Here is a 21,406-nt window from a genome sequence, read left to right on the forward strand (position 1 = left end):
CCCTGGACGTTGCCCGTGCGTTGAGGTTTTACATTGCACGCATGAAAGACTTTCGCAAGACTTTGCTACGCTTTTTTGCTTTTGGGCCTGCTGATAAAGGGAAGGCTTTGTCTAAGACTTCTATATCCAGGTGGCTATCTGGCTGCATTTCTCATTGTCACCGGCTTGCGAAGAGGCCTCTGCCGGCTAGACCATGGGCACATTCCACTAGAGGCGTGGCCACTACTATGGCGTTCCTGTCTGGTGTTCCCTTGCTAAACATCTGCAGGGCTGCTACGAGGAGGTCTATCCACACCTTCACAAGATTCTACTGCCCCAACAGGGATTCCAGGGAGGAGGCCTGTGTCAGAGAGGCGGTGCTGCGCAACCTTTCTGCTTGAGTTGAGTGTTCCAGAGGTGAGTTATCATTGCTTCTGTTTGAGCTGTACTACCTCCCATGGTTGTGTTGGTTTGTACTGATGTTTAATCGTATTTATGAGCATATGAATCCATGTAAGATCTAATGCTGGAGAAGGAACAAGTTACTTACCTGTAACTCCTGTTCTCCAGCATTGGTATCTTAAATGGATTCACATGCAATCCTACCACCCATCCCTCGTGCACCTTTGGACATGGCACCAGGGGAACTCCCTTACAGACATCAGGGCTTGCCATTAAGGCATGACTAGAATTTGAGACATTGTACAATTATGAAACAGAACTGACTCGCACACCGTATTTCGTGATAGCAGGGGATGCTAGGGTAACAGCAGCCTGAAACAAAGCAGGAGGCTGCCAATTAAGAGGTTTAGCATCTATTTTATGGCGAATACACATGCAGTGAAACAATTGACTTGAGGACGACCTGAGGTCGAAACGCATGTCGGATGTTAATGAACACAAGAATTAAAGACACTATGAATTTGTACTCATGAGATGTGAATGATAATTTGCAAGCTTTTTTTGTAATCCAAGGGTGTCGCGCAAGTGACAGCAAAACTACTAATAATAGAATACCCGTCTATGGCTCTTAATTCGTTTCTACTGCCATGATATTGTGCGCTTTAAAATCTGAAGATGGATACCAGGGGTGGAGCTAAGGAGGACGAATGTCATTCGTTGGGGCAGTATTACCTAAAGTGATAGCAATGAGCTATATAAGTAACAGGCAGATTTTAAGCTTTAAAGCAAAACTGCTTTAATATTACTGAGAACGACTGGGAATATTCATAAGCATGTGTATCCATGAAGATATAATGCTAGAAAAAAGAACTTACAGGTAAGTAACTTGTTCCTTCTTCTCTGGGATTTTTCCACCCTCCTGGCGTCCCCTTTCCTTTTTAGAGATTTGCTCCTTAATATATTTGAGGGTTCACACCGTTGAGCTATATCCTCTTGAAGTGTCTCTGTAAGGTTCCCTTTCCCCAGCACCTTGGAGGAACCCAAATGTCCTTTCTCCTGACCGTGATTCTCTGTATTCCTGTGCTTTCTTATTTCCCCATGAACAATGTGTTTTACACAAACCTTCTCTTGGTCTATTAAGCTGCTTTTCACTTTGGACTGAATCAGATATTCCCAAGCACTGCAAGAATTCCATAGTTATTCTTATTGACAGTTGTTGTGTCACTGGGAAGAGTAGGCTGAGTGTGCCCCTCCTCCCTGTATCCCTCTCCGAGTCTCCATCCTCTCCTGTTACCTTTTTGTTGATGGACTAGCATCACCAGATTTCTCTTTGGGATCAGGATAACTCTCGGCGTTGGAACAGCTTGTGCTGTTATGCCAACTCTTCGTGGTTCTTCGGTATGGCCCTGTGTAGCCACGGCTACAGCGGTCTCTGTGCTCTTTCTGGACTGAACAGTCCACCTTTCCCAGGTCACGCCACTGCTCACTCTGTTCTCTTTTCCTCTGGGTTCTCTTCCCCTCCATGACACAGACCTCTTACTCCTATGTCCCGTCCCCTTTCCTGCTTCCTGTATGGGCGTCCCTCGCGAGGGACGGGGACGTAAGCTCTTTTCCACCAGAAAGCCATTTCCCCATTAAATTTACTGGTGTGCGCAGTGAAGCACCGGGGGCGCGGGCTCCCTTAACCTCGCCCACTGGCGCCACCCCTCAGTCCCCTTTTCTGCGAAGAAAGGGAACGGAATGCTCCCGGATGAGGCCTCAAGCCTCGTAATTCCATGCGCTTTTCCCGGAATCCTATCTTTTATTTTTCTTTTACAGATTTGGGAACACCATCCATCGATTCCCTAGATTGTCCCCGGTGCTTGTCGGCCTCGACAGGCTTTTAGCAGGTGCCCGTCGTGCGGTGGTTCCTTCCCTACAGCAGATCCCCACACACTCTGTCTCCGATGCCTTAGTGACATGTTCCCTCGACCAAGTCATATCATTCTCGGCCTATCTTGCCAGGTCTGACGTCCAGGTCGATACCTGCAGAATGTATCTGGCCGCTATCGGTGCGTACAGGAACTCTGACTCTCTTACCCTGTCTTCGGCCAATCCCATAGTAAAAAAACACTTGACAGGGTTGACCAGGCTTTATCCTCCGGTCAAACGCCTGCATCCCGTTTGGGACCTTAATGTGGTACTAAGTGCTGGAGCACACAACCCATTCGAAGCCATCGCCACAGCAGACATCAAGTTGTTTACCCTGAAGACAGCCCTTCTGTTTAGTCTTCAGTCAGCTCGCTGAGAGAGCGAGATCCAGGCGTTCGTCGCCTTGGAGCCATACACTAGATTTCACAAAGACAAGGTTGTGCTTCACACACACCCCAAGTTTCTTCCGAAGGTGGTTTCTTCCTTCGATTTCAACAAGGAGATTGTGCTCCAAACATTCTTCTCGGTCCCTAGGCTCAAAAGGAAAGGCTCCCCTTTCGGAAGAATTGGCGAAACCCAGCGTTTCGTCACACCTCCCATACAGAGTTCTGATTAAATTGGACATCAGTTATGGACCTGTACTATTACCATGAGAAAGGTATTGAAATATGCAAATGTATTAATAACATATTTGTAATGTATTGATAATGTGCAGTGTTTATAGTGTGTGATGTAGAGCGCGTTGCTGAATTCAAATCTGTTTTTGTGTTAAAAACCAGGAAATCTTTCAAACATTATAGCTGATGAATATGATATAATTTTTGGTGCCATTGAAATATATTAATGTTACTCACTGTAATGACTAGAGTACTGTGAGAAACCTGAAGGTGTCTCACTTATTAGTCCCCGGGGGATCTGTTATCTATGTGGCCAGGGCACAGTCATAGTTATTGGATCCAGTTGCTGGAGGTGGCCCAGTACAGGAGGATCACCTGGGCGAGGGGTCTTCAGGGAGTGGAAGTGGGACACCAAAGGGTAAGATGCTGTACCCCTTTCCTTATGACACCTTTTCCCCATCTTACCCTGTAGGATATCTAGAAACTCAACCCTCCCCTTCTTGACACAAACACTTTCTCACAGACCGATTACCACGAAAGACGACGGACTAACACCAGAGGTGTATACCGGATATGTCCCAACACAAGTCAGGCAATTGCAGAGAATTACACACACATGACTTCCCTTCCCTTTCCCCATAGGGATAAAGGCAAAGCACAAGAGCACACTCTGAGCAAGGCCAAATGCATGAGGAGCAGCTATTCCAGGACAGCAGTTCAAACGGAGGAGACAGGCAGTGAGACCTGAAAAGACAACAAGAAGGGAATTGCCCATGCCATTTTCAACCCAGACCCGCGGAGCCTCATAGAAGGGAAATGTAAGACCGGGAATTGCAGCTGGCGAATGGTGCGAAGGATGTCAGCGGTACATGGGACCCTCCCGCACTGATGGCCAGGGCGGGGAGAAGCAGTTGCCAACGTGGTACCATCTTTGACTCCAGAGGCAGTAGAGGCCAACAGAGTTCGGCACAACCGGTGAGTTGGAAAGCGCTGATAATAGTTCGGACTGTGTTGGGCTCAAGGTTGTGAAGAGCAACATTATATGAAGAAAGAAGACTAAAGCACAAACGTCTTTTGTAAGCAAAATAGGTATCAGTTACAGTGGTCTGCTGCCACATGGGCGCTCAATCGAAGGACTCTGACTAATACCCCGCTCCTGAACAAGGAGAATGTGTTGAACTGAGAAATGGATGTGGTCATATCAGGGCCAAGCCAAACCCCTCGTACAATCGAAAGTCCTTGCCACGTTGCAGCACTCTTTGAGGAATATGAAAGTGTAAACCTGACTATGGGGAGTGTGAAACTGGCGTTTGAGCACAGTGGAGGGAAACGCCATGTGAGCTGTGATATTTTGAAGTACGTACTTGCCAGAGAACAACAGGGTCAGACCTGGCGGGCGGAATGGCACCCGCCAGCAGACTCGTAGTTTGCCGGTCCGGAAACAACAGTGTCAGTAAGCTTACCGGCACCGTTGTTTCCGGACCAGCAAACTTGTAATGAGGGCCATTGAGACTTTAGAAAATTACAAATGAAGAGAGTGTGATTGAAAGGTGGTAGTAAACCAGACTGAGAGTCGTCAAGTGGAAAGCTAAGGGAAGTGAATCCCGCATTGTGAGAAAACTAAGTGAACAGTGTTATTTTGGCAAATGTGAACCCGACTGAGGCATGCCTGCGAATTAGTGTGAAGAGTAATACATCCGTGAACATTGTGACGACAAACGTGAACCTGGTTGAGGGATGTCCACAGTGAGTTGTTGATCTGAGCCCCACTGAGGGAGGCTAACGTTGAGAGAAGGATCGGAGCCAGGCTGAGGGGGATCCAAGGGTGAAGAATAATTGCCCGACGTGAAGATTACTAGAAGGAACTTTTGTTTTGTTGCTTATGGCATATCAGGCGCTCTAAAGAAAGAGACTTTGTATGAAGGAGACTTGAAGACAGAAGGTCCTGATATAAAGAAAAGGAACTGCAACCTTGTGCTGGAGAATCCCAGGAGTGTCCGCCTTGCCTGTGCTAAAAACGTGGGGAAGTGAGACACCCGGCCATAACATCCTGATTTATCATTTTGTGAACACTTGTTTCTTTTCTTGTGAACACTATCCCACACTATTTTGTAGCACAGCGTTAAGGATTGGCAATAGGTTTTCTTAGTATAGGCCCTTTTCATTTGACTACACTCCACTCGGAGGGTATTTTTTTATTATTTGATGGTCGTAGCTCTTAGATTAAGGTTAGGTTTTATCTCACCCATTTTTACGGTTTGATAAACACCCTTGAACTGTGATCACTTGAGTCTTTCTTGCTTTGATACCATGCCTTCCTTACAGCACTCATAGCCCGACACCCCTTTCCTCTATCCTTTCGGGTGTCCCCATACATGGGGACGGTTCTGCAACTTTGGCAGCAAAAAAATTAGCTTCCCCTTTAAATTTAGCATAGCGCACGGACTCGGGCATGGGAAAGCCCCCGGGACCCTGCCCTCTGGTGCCTCACCTCAGTCCCGTTTTTACACATTGGACACTTTAATACCTGGCTATGCTGAATATTTTAGCCCCTGACACACAAGCATGGGAAAGTGGGTGGGACGTATGGAGGAAAGGGGACTAAGGACTGCGGGCCTCATTATGACCCCAGAGGTAGCTGTGCTGGTAAAAACGGAACGGCTGCCGTCTGAGTCATTTTTTTCCCGGCACTCGGCAATGCGGATTTACCGGGGCATTACAGCCCAGGCGGTACCGGTAATTCCCCATTGACGGGTGGCGAAAAAAATTACTCCCCATTCCCATTCGAGTCCCATTGGAATCAATAGGAATGGGGAGGACAGTAGCAGCGGCACCATTCACAATGGTCAGAGCTGGCGGGCGGGAAGGCACCCGCATGCAGAACTCTGAGTATGCCGGTCCGGTAACAACAGTGCTGGCATCTTACTGGCACCATTGTTACCAGACCGCATACTCATAATAAGGCCCTATGAGTACTCTAGCCACTACAGTGAGTAACTTTAATTACTCGTACGTTCCGTCCCTCCATCCTTGTGGCTGATTCCACTGAACAAGACCACTGGGTGGAGCTGTGACAACCTGCCTCATACTTAAGAAGAAGCAAAAAAGGTTCTTCAGAACGGCTTGACGGAACTCTACAACGTGTCTGGAGCTGGTATCCAGGGAATAGTGCTTACAGAGCATAGATGGAGTGGCCCAGGTAGCGGCCTTGCTGATGACTTCCCAAGAAGCATGTCTCTGAAAGGTGACAGCCGTAGCCTTTGCTCTGACCACATGGGCATTGATCCCTGTGGGAACCACCTTACCCAAGGCCGTGTAAGCCTCTGAAATGCCCTGGACCATCCATCCAACAGGCAATAGAACCTTTGGAAGCCTGGGTGCTGGGAGACGAGCCCCCAAAGGTGATGAACAATGCCTCAGACTTCCTGAAAGGTTTTGTCTGGGAGAGATAGAACTTGAGCACTCTCTTTAGGTCCAAGGAATGTTAAGTCCAAAGAATGCAAAGCCCTTTCTGCCTTCGACTGAGGGTTCGGAAAAAACACCTGCAGGCAGATTTTCTGAGTCAAATGGAATGGAGAGACCACCTTGGGCAAGAAGTTAGGATGAGCGTGCAAGATGACCTTGTCATTATGAAAAGGGGTGAAGGGCTCGCACGACAACAGAGCCTGCAGCTCACTGACCCTGCATGCCAAAGTGAGCGCCACCAACAGCACTGCTTTCAGTGTCACCTGCCTGATGTCTACCGAGGCAATCGGCTCAACAGGCTTGCACTGCAAAGCCGCATGAACCACGTTGAGGTCCCAGACTCAGTGCGGCCTATGGACTGGAGGAAAAAGCCAGGACAACCCCTTGAAGTGAGCCTTAACCACTGGGTTTGCTGCTGAAAACATGTGCTCTTGTGAATTTTTGTAGGCCCCAGTGGGCGATAAATAGGTGCAGCGGGTATCGACCTCAACGCCAGAACGAGCCAGATGTGCGGAAAAAGCCATCACGTTGTCCAGGCAGCAGGTAAGGGGGTACAGACCCTTGTCGTGTATTCAGTGGCAGAACCTGGTCCACTTGCTCTTGTACTAAAAGCACATAGACGACCTCCTGTATGATGTCCCAGTTGTCGTCCAAGATCTGGGAATGATGCAGTCTTAACTGGCCAGGAACCAGGATGCGAGGGCCAACCTGGCTGGGTCTGGATGCTCTGCTGCCCCACCCTGCTGTGTCAGGAAGCTCCTGCTTAGGATCGGGAGATGGACAGGCCCCTGGCAGCATAACTGCAGCAGATCCGAGAGCCAGGCCCTCGATGGCCAGTGTGGGGCGATCAGGATGAGGCTGCAGCCCACTGAGGCTCGGAATATGCAGAGGGTCCACTAGTGCAATGGAGGAGGAGGAAACGCATAGCACCTGCGGCCCTGCTGGCAGAGCTGAAACGTGTCCCCTGACCCTGTCCTGCCCAAGAAGCAAACTGGGGGCACTTGGAATTCAAAGGAGATGCAAATAAGTCCAGATCCGGAAACCTCCATCTCTGGAACAGGGGCAACAAGCATTTCATGTGTAACTCCGCTGTGTAGGTGTTGGAGTCCCAGGCGGCTGAGCTGGTCTTTTCCACATTGTTGTCCCCTGGGATATGGACTGAGGAGATCCATATGCCCTTTGACAGAGCCCATTTCCAAAGTGACACCGCCTCCACGCACAAGAGGGGGAAAAGCATGCCAATGTTCTGCTTGTTTAAGTAGAACATTGTTGTGGAATTGTCAGTCGTGACCAGAACCGCCTTGTCCCTGATGAGCGTTAGAAAGGCCCTGAGCACCAGGCCCACAGGCTGGAGTTTGCGCAGATTGATATAGAGCAGGGCCTCCGTCCGGACCAATGCACCATGAATTGAGTAGCCCGCAAGAGTAGCCCCCAAGCCCAAGAAGGAGGAATCTGCCATCACCACCAGAGTGGCCTCCGGCAGGGCGAAGGGGGCTCCCACTGCTACTTTTCAGTCCAACAGCCACCAGTGAAGATCTGTAAGCAGGGACAGGGGGATAGGGATTCTGCCCAACAGCAACCCCATGTGCTGGTCCCAGTTGGCCTCCAGGTGGAGCCAGAGTTGTCTCATCTTGAGGAGGGTGTGCCAAACTGTGAGCACACAAGACGCCATCAGGCCCAGAAGGTGCTGGAACCACCATGCAGAGATGGTAGAATTGGCCAGAAAGTGCCTTTATTGCCCTTCGGAGGGACAGGAGCCTTTCGGACGTGGGGAAAACCTGCTGCACGGTTGTGTCCCAGCGCATCCCAAGGAACATCATGTCCCGGGCGGGAGTCAACTGTGACTTCCGCCAGTAGAGGGAGAGCCCCAGCTTGTGAAGAACATCCGCCAGTCGTTGGCAGGAGTGCATCGTCCCCTCGGGCAAGCTGGCCCTCACCAGCCAGTCGTCCCAATAGGGTTATAAGCGATGGCCCTACAGTCAGAGGAGACAAGCCACTACATTCAGGAGTTTTGTGAACGCTGTAAGGAAGCCATGATATATCAAGTATGAGACAGACACAAGAGCTGCAAGTTTTTAAACCTTAATTGGCCAATAGTGACAGGTTGGAAAACTCCGGTCTGGCCCTATAACTAAAACGGGCGTTTTCTCAACCATTAACTAATAAAGAAGCAGTCTTGTCAAAGAAAGTTGGCCTATACTAAGAAAAGCCTAACCTTACCCTCATCTATTATCAAATATGTGTAAGGAAAATGTGTGGTCTTTAAAGAAAAGTCTCATCCTTGGGGGGGGCTCCCTTCTCCACGTTCAATACCACGGGAGGGGGAGCTTCTTCCAAAAGTTCGACTGGATAGGCAACACACTCTGGATTCTCTGGCACACTCTGGCTTACTGGCACACCTTGGGTCTAGCAGGACGGGGCTTTCAAGTTTCTTGTCCTTCTCATATATAGTTCAAAACAGTTCGGTTCAGTTCACAAACAATGTTCCTTTTATCGCGTTTGAATTACTTCACAAATTGGCCTTTCTCAGTTCAACCATAGACTTCACTCTTTCAGGCTCAAGTCTGTCCTTTACTTTTCCGGTGTTTCCTTCCCCAGCTATAATTCTCTCACAATTCATCCATAGACATCCCTCGGTCGTGCTCGAGTCTGGTCGTTCACAGTTCGCAGTTTATCACTTATTATTTGTCAAAGGCACACTACAAGTTCCACAATGCATCTTTGGGTTGTATTTATCGTTATACTTCAATTTCTTATTGAGTTTTACATATGTTGCCTTTTTATCAGCTCTCAACTATTGTTAGTTTTGTTTAATTCAGGAGGCCGGCTCCAGCCTGCTTTTATCTTTTCGATTTTACTACAGTTAAAAGGAACCCTTTTCCAGAGACTTTCGATTATGCGAGTTCATCTCGCAGGACCACTCTGCAACACTGGGTTTCCTTAGTTTCGTCTCGCACTGGCTTTGCTGACACGCTATCTGCTTTCGCGTGACCTTCAATTCTTGTAACTGTAACAATTTAGATCTCACATAAACCAGACTTCTGAAAACTCACTGGTTGTGTTAGATTGCTTTCCTCCTTTTTGCATATTTCATCTACCGGTCAAGGTTGCTACCATGGCCTCCTTTGTTCCTCTCTTATACTTGTTCGAGAGGGGGTTGGGTCACATTAAAACACTTCAAAGGAACTCTTCTTTTCTCCTCGCGTCTGATTTCTTGGCATCTCTCGCTTCTCGATACTTTCGGAACCTGGCCAGGCTTACGTTCGCTCTCTGCAGTCCATGATTAGCCCCTTGGCCTTCTGATTTCTCCAGCCTGGTTAGCCTCCGCCCTGGAAGAGTTGTTCTCCCCTGCATCCAACCTCGCTCAAAGTTTATAATATAAATCAACATCTCTGGACTTCAGGTCTCATAATCTCTTAAAATGGCATAATAGTGGTTTTTGGGAGCAGCAGGTTTTTTTCCATTAATCTGAGGTCAGGGTCTCACTACCTGCTACTCAGACACCTGGGCTTCTTTAAAATGCTCTGGGGAAACGAGCATTGTAGTGGACACAGCCAGCAGGCTGCAGTCTGCCTTCTATGGCCCCTGCGAAATACAGCTCCTCAGCTGCGCTGCAGCCCTTCACAGGCACTGAGCCAGCGCCTCGACCTTCCGTTCTCCTGAATTGAGGCCGAATGGTAGCACCTTGTACTGGAAGTCGTGCAACATAACCGTCAACCACTGAAGTTTCCAGTATGGCTCATCAATGGGGACATCCTTGAGGTCTCTGGAACACATCCAATCCCCTGCGCAGAGACTTGGCTATGTGTGCTGGGGTGACCATCTTGAAGCGTTTGAGTGGTAAAGATAGGTTGAAGAAGGACCGGTCCAGGACTACCCTCAGGACAGCCTGGTTGTTTTTGGGTACTGCAAACTTCCTGGAGTAGAAGCTGGGGCCCCTTTCTGACAGAGGAACCGGCTCCAGTGCCTGCATGTCCAAAAGAGAGAGGATCTTCCGCAACAGCGCCAGGGACCCTATCTGAAGAAGGGGAGGAGAAGAAGGTAGAGGAAAAGGAAGAGGAAGACTGAAGTCCATGGAGACTATCGAAAGAATCCAAAGACTCTTGAAACAATGCTTTCAGCTGTTTGTGAAGAGAGCCAGCCGTTTCCCTACAGGCAAGCTGTTTTCCCAAACCGTTATGTCATTGCTTTTTGCCATCTTAGGCGGGAGTGGATGAATGGGAGCAGAAAAAGCCCTGCAATGTCCTCTGCTGCTTCCTCCTGTGGTCGCTGGGGGATCTTTCTGGCCGCCGCGCACCTCAGTCTCTAAACCTCTTGAAGCTGCTGAAGGAGCAGGATTTGAATGCGGGCTTGCCCGGAGTATGAGGGAAGGACTTTTGCCCTGGTTTGGTCGGGATGACCAAGGACTTAGCGATCTGCGTAGCGGTCTTCTTTTTCGTCAGCTCGTCATCTGTGGATGAATAAAAAAGGTCTGTCCCCTCAAAAGGAAGGTCCAGGATCCTCTCCTGCACATCCGAGGAGAATTTTGTGGCATGCATCCATGCCGTCCGCCTCATCTCGACCTCCATGCACAGACCTCTGCTGGCTGTGTCGATGTGGTAGAACGAAGACTCTTTGAGGTCCTGCGCAACTGCACAGACCTCCTCCAGAACGGCCTTGAAGGAGGCGTGTCTCTCAAGAGGGAGGTCAGAGGAACTGCCCGATCTATCGCCACAGCTTCTGGTTTGCCACGGCTAGGAGGGCATCAGCGCTGGCCTGTCGCAAGTGGAGCCTGGGGTCAAGATAACAACGCTTACCAAAAGACTCAAGGGCCTTGTCTTCCTTGGATAGACAACTGGAGGCTGCAACTGCCATGGATTTAAGGGAGACCGCCACCACGACTGAAGAGTGTGCTTGAGGGTGGGAGGCCAGGAGGACTGGTTCCCCATTCAAAAGCCTAAAACGGCTGTCCAATTTCTTGTTTGTCTGGGCATTGGCCTGGAGCTTCTCCCAGACCTTTCTAGCCACCGACAGGACATCTTTCTTGAGAGGAATGCCCGAATGGCTTGTGGATCGCTGGGCCAGAACCTCCACCAACACCCCTGACTCCTGGTAGGCCTGCTCTGGCTGGGGGACCCCCAAATACTTTGCAAGGCCCTGAAGACGGTCATGAAGCACCTTCACAGATGCTGAATGTTCTTTGTCCTGTGTGTCGTCATAATCGCTGTCATTGTCACCCCTACCCCCATTTTGTTTTCCAGACCAAAGTGGAGCCCTGGTCCTGGGTCTTAGGAGCCACAGGGGTTCCCCCCTGGTTAGTACCAGAAGGCGGCTGAGCATCAACAGGCAACTGCAGGAGAGGAGGCATTGGTGGTACAGGAGGAGGGGGGCTCAGAATCACAGACAGAGCCAGCACCGAGGGAGGAACCGGCTGTAGCACAGGTATGCCCGGTAGGACCGGAGGATGACTCAAAAAGGAGGCACAACCTGTGGAATCGCCTCCTTGATGAGGCCCTTGAGCCTCGACATCTGGGGGGAGTGCATGAGGAGGAAGAAACATTTGAAGAAGTGATCCTCACCTGCAGCCGTATTGCTGTGTTTTTTTCCTTTCCTGATTGAAGCGTCTTGGATCCTGGGGCGTGTATCCGTAAGGGTAAGAGGGGTAGATGTAACCCTGCAGAGACCATCCGCCTATGCCATAGGACCCCCCACCACTTCCCGCAGGGAGTGGGCTGGAACCTTCTTGCAAGGCCCACTCGAAAGGCTAAGGAGCCGGTAGAAGTCCTGAGTCTGAATCCAAGATGGCCGCCGACCTCGCAGGCTCTGCCGCATGCTTGTCTGCCATCATTGGGCCTAGCGTGCGCAGGTCCCCACGCCACGTGCTGGCTCAGACATTGACGGACACTCCTTGGCCCAGATCCTGAATCAAAAGCACTGACCTCAGAGATGTCTCTGGTAGGAGCCAGAAGTCAATCGCCATGCGTGACCACCTTGGAGGTGGCTGCGGTAGGCTGGACACCCTCAGATATGGAGCTGGTAGTCGTTTTGGATCATGCTTCGAACGGGCTCCAAGAAGCAGAACCCAATGGTCCTTTGCACCCCCAGTGCAGAAGAGGACAGTGAGTGCGATCGCTCCTCCGTGGACCGCCGGGAAGAGCCACTGGACCCCTCGGCCTAGCAGCCGGTAGCCTTAACGGCTTTGGGCCTGCCAGAACCAGAATCTAAGTCCCCTTCCCAGTGGAGGCCCCCGAGGAGGAGTCTCTGTGCTGAGGGGCCTTGTTAAACAAAGTGTCTTGACGAGGGGTCCTGGCGACAAACTCTTTAAGATGGCAGGGAGGAGAAGTATTGAAGATCTCCCTCCAGTGGAAAAGACGACTCTTCAAGGCTCGGTGAACGAGAGAGCTGCATGCCGAATACGCGTCCCCGCAGTGGTTGGGCCCCAGACACTCGAGGCAGAGCACACGGGAGTCCAAGGCCAGGAACGAGCGATCGCAGAATGCTCCTCTCATGAAGCCTCCTGCAGCAGACATGTGCTAGGGGGGCAAAGCACCGAAGGGAAGTGAAGAAAATAAAAAAAAAAGAATGTGGAGCATTCAGAAAGCTAAAAAAGTTCCAGTGCCTAGCTGCCAGGTCCGACACCGTCGTAGCGGAAAAAGGGACTGAGGTGAGGTGCCAGAGGGCAGGGCTTCGCGGGGTTCCCACACCCGGGACTGCACCCCCATGCACTATGCTAAATAAAGGGGAAGCTTATTTTTTCACTGCCAGAGGTTCCTACTTGTCCCCATGTTGAAGGATGCCCACAAAGATGGAGTAAAGGGGACGGGACGTTTGTTTTCTCCAAAGCTGCGCATTACATGTTTATGGAAGTTTATCATTAACTGAAATATGCGGAACTAAGGCCTCTGAGATTCCAAGTCATGAAGCAGAGAAACAATAGCTAATGGGTTATTGCTCTGCCTCGTGGATGTATGGAAATGTGGTATTTTGAAGCATTGATTCACTAAAGAACCAGACCCAATACCTTTGAACCAGCGTTGCTCATCGACTGTGAGCAACACAAAAACTGGTATTTTCTGAATATATGGCCTTCATTTCTTGTATTTATATGTTGTGCTGTATGCTTTCAATACCCACAACTGGGTCTGTTTATTACAGCTAATGGATTCATTACTGATTAATGGTTGGCCTTGTTTTACCAGAGAGATGACCTCTAGACCTTTTGCCTTGAGCACTGAGCTGAATAATCAAAGGCCTGATTTTACAGGCATCCAGCTACATTCAATCATTTCCACATGGCATGCACATAGAAAGTAATGCTCTGGTGTAATTTTACTTAACCAGAGGTTGGCGATATAGGCCTTATCAGCAAATTTAATTCAATCTGCATAATATATAGTATACAGTAATTTGCCATTTTCTCACAGAATATTAAAATACATTTTATGGGTGCATTGAACATTTGCTTAACTCAGTTTTGTTTGGTGAGATTAACATTAAAGCGATGAAAAGCCATGCACCCTACATTTTTTTAAAGTAAAATGTTTTTTGTTTATATTAAATAAGCTTGACACGCCATTATCTTGGCGCTTCGTCGCTTCTCCTTATCCCACTAAACTCTCATTTTCAAGCCATTCTAATTCAAACCCTGCCCACTTCCTTTACCCAACCCTTCCTAGGACCCCATTTTACAACATCTCTGATTCCACATTCCCTATCTGTGCCCATCAGCCCTGCATTGCCACCTATGCGAACATCCCCACTTAATCACAAGCCCATTCATGCCTTCTCTGGACTCCTACACCTCACCCACCTTGCCCGCCACCTCTTTCTTACCTTCCTGCAATCTCTACAGCTCCCTTATCTACGTGACCACCATGCATAGCAATACATGCCATCCTCCCCATTTGACCCATGCTCCTTCTCCTCCCTCTTAATCTGTCACTTGCCCCAGTCTCACTGCTCATGGGTCACGATCAAATTGTCTGGTCACCCCTCCAAAACTAGCAACTTTTAGTCCCAAGCACACTGGGACCAGACAGTGGCAACCCACAATATTACTTGCTTGCAGGTACCTGGAAGGGACAGATTACTGTTTTGTTAATTTGAACATGCAATGTTTTGCTACTTCTGTGTCCTCAAAGTTTACATTTGTTGTGATGTACTTTGTATGCTGTGTTATTAACTTGGCTGGGTTGGACTAAAGCCAGAGCCATGTGACACTGTACACAAAGACAGGCTAAAGCCCTGCGAGGCTATACCAATGGTGGATGTTCACTTTGCAAATTACAAGTAACAGTAAAGAAGCCAGGCCTAGAATTGCACTGAATCTACACTGATCTCTTCACCCAAAGCAGGGTAGAAGTACAACAGCCATCAGCTTTAGAGGAAAGGACACTGCTGTGCATCCAAGTGTTGGGGTGTGGATAGGGGAGATGGGAAACCTGCACTGACACAGCCTGCAAGCATGAACATTTGATGGGTGAATTTGCACAGTTCAAACTTGGTAGAGTGACAATCTGTAAACACGTTTATTGACACTGACTGGTGATAAAGAGTCGTGCATACATGCTTGTGTTAGGGTGGGAGGCGGAGCAAACACTAAGACTATTTGCAAGTGTAACCCTATGGGGTGCTTTTTCCATCAATCCACTGGCCTGCTTCAGTCTGTAAGAAGGTTATTTCATCGATACCATTATCCGCTACTTCACATTTCTGGGAAGCTTTCCAATCTCTGACTTGTAGTTGAACGTAGACAGTTTGCATTGCGCTGCGTGCTAGTATAAACAGTGTATAGCATGGCGTCCTGGGCGAAGCCTGAACTACCACTCCCTTGTAATGCATTAGTGTTTAGGCATGCTTTCTGTAAGTTTAGAAGAGTTCGCTTTGCCGCTGCATGTTGGTGGGACCATTTTTTCGATTCCGGAGCATGCTTAGTTAGCAGTTCCCTGTCTAGAATGTTTATGCAGCAGTAATTCCTGTGCCCTTTAGCCACTGCTCAGGGACCACTCTGAAGCACCACTAAGGGCAATGCTGAAGCCTCTAGGCCTTTCGTTTTTACAACAGCTCTTCCGACCATCTTTTGGTTCCCATAGGCAAGGATCATGACCTGGAGTTCAGATGAGCCTGCAAAGAGCAGCAGGAACTCTTCTGTACAATGGCCATGGGATGCTCCGCCTCCAGTCTTGCTTCCACTAAGGCTGACATTTTGTGTTTTATTTCTTAAGCACTTGATGGTCAATTGTACATGGGGAAAGAGCAACGTTTTCAGTTGGAGGGAGGGCGTTATCATTAAGCTGTAGGGTGATGACAACGGACCAACCAAAAAGGAACATGCAGGAAGTATATAATGTGTTTGATCTCTCACTTCCATAGGCACGGAAATCTTGGGGTGCGGCCAAAGGGGCTGTCGTCGCTGGTCAAGAGTGGAGTGCCCGAGGCACTGAGGGCAGAGGTCTGGCAGCTGCTGGCAGGCTGTCATGACAACCAGGCCATGCTGGAGACATACCGAGTGCTCATCACCAAGGTAAATGCCTTTCTTGCTCTCTACAGTGATGCTAGCGGATCATAGCACCAATTTGTCCAAGTAGCACACACTTTTTAATGTCTGGCATATTCTCGTGGTCCAGGTTTTGTTGGTTTTGCTCCAGACAGCTTTATTGGAAGTTCCATTCTTTAAGCAAGAGTTAAAGATTTCTGGATTCCCTTCTCACTATCCCACTTCCCCCTCACTCTGAAACCAAATCAAAATTTAGTTCAGCATTGACCACCTACTAAAGGAAGCGTTGTAACAAAGGGCTAACTATTTAAAACAGGCATTTTGTAAGCGTGACTTTGAAATTGAATCAGTGACAAATAGCGCACTGGAAAGGCTGCATGAGGGAAATATGTTTTGTAATGTTCTTTTTTTAACTGATCAGACCCTAAGTGGAGCCTTGCTTTCCGCATTGTATTGGAATTCTCCTTTGCTCACCCTCCACATCGTAGGTTTAGGACCCTAGACATGGCGATCAGGCCCTGTACTGGGGATAGTAAGACATTGCCTTTGTACTAATTGTGCCAGCAGATGCCAGAGTCCATTTCATTTCAAGTTCTCTCAAACGAAAGATCCCACAAACCTCAATATTGAGAGATCACCTCCCTTTCCTATACTAAATTTGAGTAGTAACTTGCCTTCCACATTACTGAAAGACTTTGCGTTGCAGACCTTCTTACAACCGGGGGATTCTGAACAATTGTGTGCAGTTGGCATCAAACCACTCTAATGCATCCAAAGTGTGGATCTGTTTGTCAGTTTGACATGGTTCAACAGACGGGTGCATTAAATGCCAGGCTGCAGTGGAAGTGTGATATTTTAGAGCATTAAGTGAGAGCTGGCTCAGCAGTAGAGAGCTTAAAAGTAATTGCAGACCATGGTTGTGTTGGTCATCTGAAGATGTTGGATGTCATGTTGCTCGTGACATGAAGGACCTTCATGTTATTCCCTGATCCAAGGTACAAAAGTGGAATAACCTTTAGAAAAGCAGACACACACTTCATTTGCCCACAACTGCCAGTACACCTACTTGTAGATTTCAGCTGCTTTAGTCATGCCTCCAGTTGCTCTGCAGCACCCACTGCCATGCACCCAGACTCTAAGCACGCAGTAGGTTCTGCTGCTATCCACTTTCCACACAGTTGCAAGTTTGCAGTCTCCTCTGGCATTTGTAGGTAGCCACCCCCCTCCATGAAAGATGGTGCACATTGATGAGAGATTAGCGGCAAATCCACCTGCAGGACCTTCTCAAGTGTTTATTGAAAAGTTTGTATTAAACTATATACACTGAATTTAAAAAAAGAAAAATGTTTATTGACATTCTAGTTACAGGCTGCAGAGGACATACTTAAGACATTTTGACTACTCCATGCGTGAGAGCAACAGACCTTCTGGTGCCCTTAAGTGAAAGGAGACTACGAGCCGACCCATGAGAAGAAAATGCAATTTCCCTAAATCCCTACTCCTATAGCGTAAAACATGGTTGACACACTGGGGAGTCCCATGTACGGGGCAAATGGTTAACAGTACAGGGGGGTCCTTGATATAGCAGAGCACCCCTTAAGGCATGTGACTGTGCAGCTTTCCTGTAAACCTTTTGCTGCGTGGATGCCCCCTGTTCTGCTAGCCGTTTAACCCTTCCTTTGCCAAACCATTCAGTGGTTGCTGTGCTGTCATCCTATGTTCATAGCTGCCATCCTCCCTGGTTTTAGCCACCACTCCTTCATTTTGGATGCTCTAGTGCACTTCATAAGCAGGGGTTAACAATTCCATTTGTATGTATTTCCTTATTTACTTGCCTTCTATAACAAACCGCATGCGAAAGGTCTTCCGGTAGAATATCTGTGACAAATTTTTAAAGCTTTTAGAATATTTAGGTAAATATTTTTTTTTAAAGTGCACCCAATAAGAAATCTGATATAAAATATCATAAATCTTGTGAGGAAACTGAGGGCATCCTCGCTTCTTCACCCAAATTATCCTGGATATGCGAGGGGGATCACTACTTGAGGAGTGAAGTGGAGGCACCCTTGGGTGAGACACAGTATCCCCCATTTTCCTTTCATCAAGAATTAAATGTCCCTCAGGCTTTTATGGGAAATTTCCAATCCCTTCCCTATAGGGTTAAAAAAGCATCTCCCAATATATACCACTCTGGTACTGAGATGAGGAAGAGACCACAGAGGAATTTACATTTATCCTTTATTTACTCAAACAGACACATACCACTTTGGTACTGGGATGAGGAAGAGGGATAGAAACGGAGTATAGGTGGGCACTACGGAATCCGTGCTGTAGAAAAGTTCAATTTATGTAGATATGAATCTTAAAATTACTTTATCCTGGAGCTACCAGTTTAGAAAAGGTCCTTTGGCATCCGGACCTCACATATAGAAACGAAGAGAAAATAAGGTAATCGTACCTTATTTAAAACTGGTGCTCACAGTTGACCCTTGTCAGGGTTGCACAAATAGTTCAATTTGCTGATCAGTTATTTATCTATTCACCAAACAGATAGTCAAAAAACAGGTCATTCAAAGTTTCTCAAAAGAAATGTTTAATTCACATTTCGATTCTCATATCATGATTTCACTCTTTTTAAGTGAGGCATCCCATGAATACGTGGGACTATTAGTGAGTTAGTACATTTGCCTATGCATTTCGGTCTATGACCATCTTCAGGGCTGTACCAATATGTAATCTCACAACTCTGTATAATTATGTCAAGTAGCATAACACACCACATTTAAATTGAAAATGTATAGATGTAAATATGAAACACATACCCCAAGTAGATCCAGAATTTTTGATAATAGAAAGAAAAGAAAGACAGGAGCAAGAATTATAATAATGCAGTTCAAAATAGACAACCCATAATACTATGTCATTCACATTCACATCTTGTACCTTATAAGCTGTTAAAATTTTCCTGGAAAGTGTATATATTCCTCATATCGTCCAGTGCCGCTGTAAATGCGAGAGAGAATGACTGTCAATGTGCTGTGGAGTACACGGGAGGTATTATCTCTGCGTTGTCTGGAACGCTTACATGTGAGTACAGTGGCAGCAGTCTGGACCCGGGCGCATTCGCGTGTAAAAGCGAAATGCGCGCTGGCTCCGACACTTGATTAAAAAGTTCATGGCAACCGGGGCGGGGATACGGGGAGCCACGTGAATGCGGCCGCACGTACGCCTCTGGTCCCACCTCTACGCGTGGGTACCCATAGAGGCGGGGCTGTCGCCATGGAAACATTTAGTGCTCGAGGTATCGAGTGCGTGCATATAAGTAAAAATGCCTACTCAAACTGCACGTTCACAATCATGCTGTTTTCATAATATTCACACGATAAGTATATTTACGTCTCAATACTCATGTTCATGTATGTTAGAATGCTATTGCGGCGTGTGCGTCGAGATGCACACAAAATTGTGTGGATCAGAAGGGAAACAAAAATAAATGTAAAGGGGGGGGTCCCAGTGTTTACTACATTCTATATTGTGTCTGATCTAGACTTGTAGCAGTGTAATTGGAGGAAACAAAGCTTGATTCCTACTTCTACACCCGATCGGAAATGACCGGGGTTCTCTCCAAGATTATTCTACGAGTGACAGTGGTGATTAGGCATTATGTAAATATCTATTAGAGGAGGGAGACATGCATTGTTAAAATCCAAAAATCCAAACAGAATAACCATACAACAATATAAAGATAATTGACAAACTAGAACCATATTATCATAAACATTACATCCTAATTATCAGAAAGTACAAGAATTGCAACAAAGTTCCCAATGTTCTGGTTGGAGATAACCCATTAGTGTCTTCCCTTTTCAGAGGAAGCACATATAATTTATCCCTTCATTGATGCCTTTTGGTGTCAAGGCACTCAATCTGTCAATCCAGAATGTCTCTCGTTGATCGAGTCTCTTTTGTAAGTCCTCATGTTTTTCTCTTCTTTGAACTTTTTCCAAAATCACAAACTTAATTTGAGCCAAGTTGTGCTTTTTGTTTTGCCAGTGTTTGGCCACTGCTGAGTTTGCGTTTTTATTCCTAATGCAAGATCTGTGCTCGTTCCACCTTTCCTTTGCTGTACGTTGTGTTTGGCCAACGTAATACAACCCGCACGGGCATTTAATCCCATAGATGATCCTTGGTGTATCACACGTAGCAAAGTCTTTAAGTTTAATCTTCTCTCCAGAATAAGGATGGTTTATTGTGTCGCCATTCATAATATAGCTGCAGTTGCTACAGTTCAGACATGGGAATGTGCCTATGCGATTAGTTTGTTTCTTCTTTTGTGGTAGTCTGGTATGGATTAACCTATCTTTGAGGTTGGCGCTCCGTTGATAAGCAAACGTGGGGGTTTTCTTAAATAGGTGTTCCACTCTTTTGTCACATGTGACAGTATTCCAGTTTTTCTTTATGATAGCCTTAATACGATTGCTTTGGCGTGAATACTTTGATACAAAGACCAGTGGTGTTGTCGTCTCTTTCTCGCTTCTTTTAGGCGTCAGCAAATGTTCTCAGTTTTGCCTGGCTGTGCGTAATTCTGCAGATGCTACTTCCTCCTCTGAATAGCCTCTTGCCAAGAATGTTTTTCCCATCTCTTTTACTGCTATTTCATAATCTCTCTGGTTACTGACTAATCCCTTGACTCTGAGCATTTGGCTGTACGGAAGAATTTTGATCAGGCTTGGTTGATGGAAGCTTAGTCTTTGTAACAAGTTATTTCTGTCCGTGCTCGTACGATAAATTGTCATCTGGTATGCTGTTTCTGAGGCCTTAATCTCCACATCAAGGAAGTGTATGGATTCACGTGGGTATTCCTAAGTAAACTGTATTCGTGGATCAATGTTGTTGATATAGCCAAAAAATTCAAGGAGTTGCATTTCTGTACCTTTCCATATACCAAAGATGTCATCGATATATCAGATCCATATGATCAAATCTTGGTTCCATAGATGATTTGAAAGGATGTGTTGGGTTTCGAATTTGTGCATAAACGCATTTGCATACGAGGGGGCCATGGTGGCCCCCATAGCTGTTCCTGCAACTTGTAAATAATATGTATTCTTGTATTGGAAATAGGAATTGTTGCTGATGAATTCAAGTAGTGCCATAATGAACTCTTTTTGAGGAAGGGAGATGCCAAGAACCAAGACAGTAGTAAATTCAATGTGAATGACTTGTACCTGGAGTCAAAGGGGTGGTATAAATGGCCTGCTCAGGTGGGGTAAATTGAGACGAATCAGCCGAAGAGTCAGTTGGAGAAGAAGAAGGCAAAGAAGGTGCCTGCAGACGGATAAGCCGGAGGAAAAGGCAGAGACGTGTGTCCGAAACGCTGAGGTGCTGCACAGTTGCTGCAGTGAAAGCAGCATGTGGCTGGCGTTGTTGGAAAGGCTCAGGTGGCAGGGTTTGGCTGCCAACCTCCTGGAGTCAAGAGGACTCCCGCGCCGGTAACCCGAGGTGTCGGAGGCCCTCGGTGAGGGGGCCTGCTGAGCCGGGAAATGCTGCAGCAGCG

General features: G+C 47.4%; 1 protein-coding gene across 1 annotated transcript in view; it reads left to right on the forward strand.

Moving 5' to 3' along the window:
• The window catches only part of RABGAP1L (RAB GTPase activating protein 1 like), a 3,056,406-nt gene that overhangs the window by 1,418,171 nt on the left and 1,616,829 nt on the right, over positions 1-21,406 (forward strand). Inside the window, exon 15 of the mRNA XM_069641102.1 lies at positions 15,726-15,876. Coding sequence (XP_069497203.1) covers positions 15,726-15,876 — 151 coding nt within the window. The remainder of the gene's footprint in view (positions 1-15,725; positions 15,877-21,406) is intronic.

This window comes from Ambystoma mexicanum, chromosome 1q, assembly GCF_040938575.1.
Source record: "Ambystoma mexicanum isolate Mex_15411 chromosome 1q, UKY_AmexF1_1, whole genome shotgun sequence".
Taxonomy (NCBI): domain Eukaryota; kingdom Metazoa; phylum Chordata; class Amphibia; order Caudata; family Ambystomatidae; genus Ambystoma; species Ambystoma mexicanum.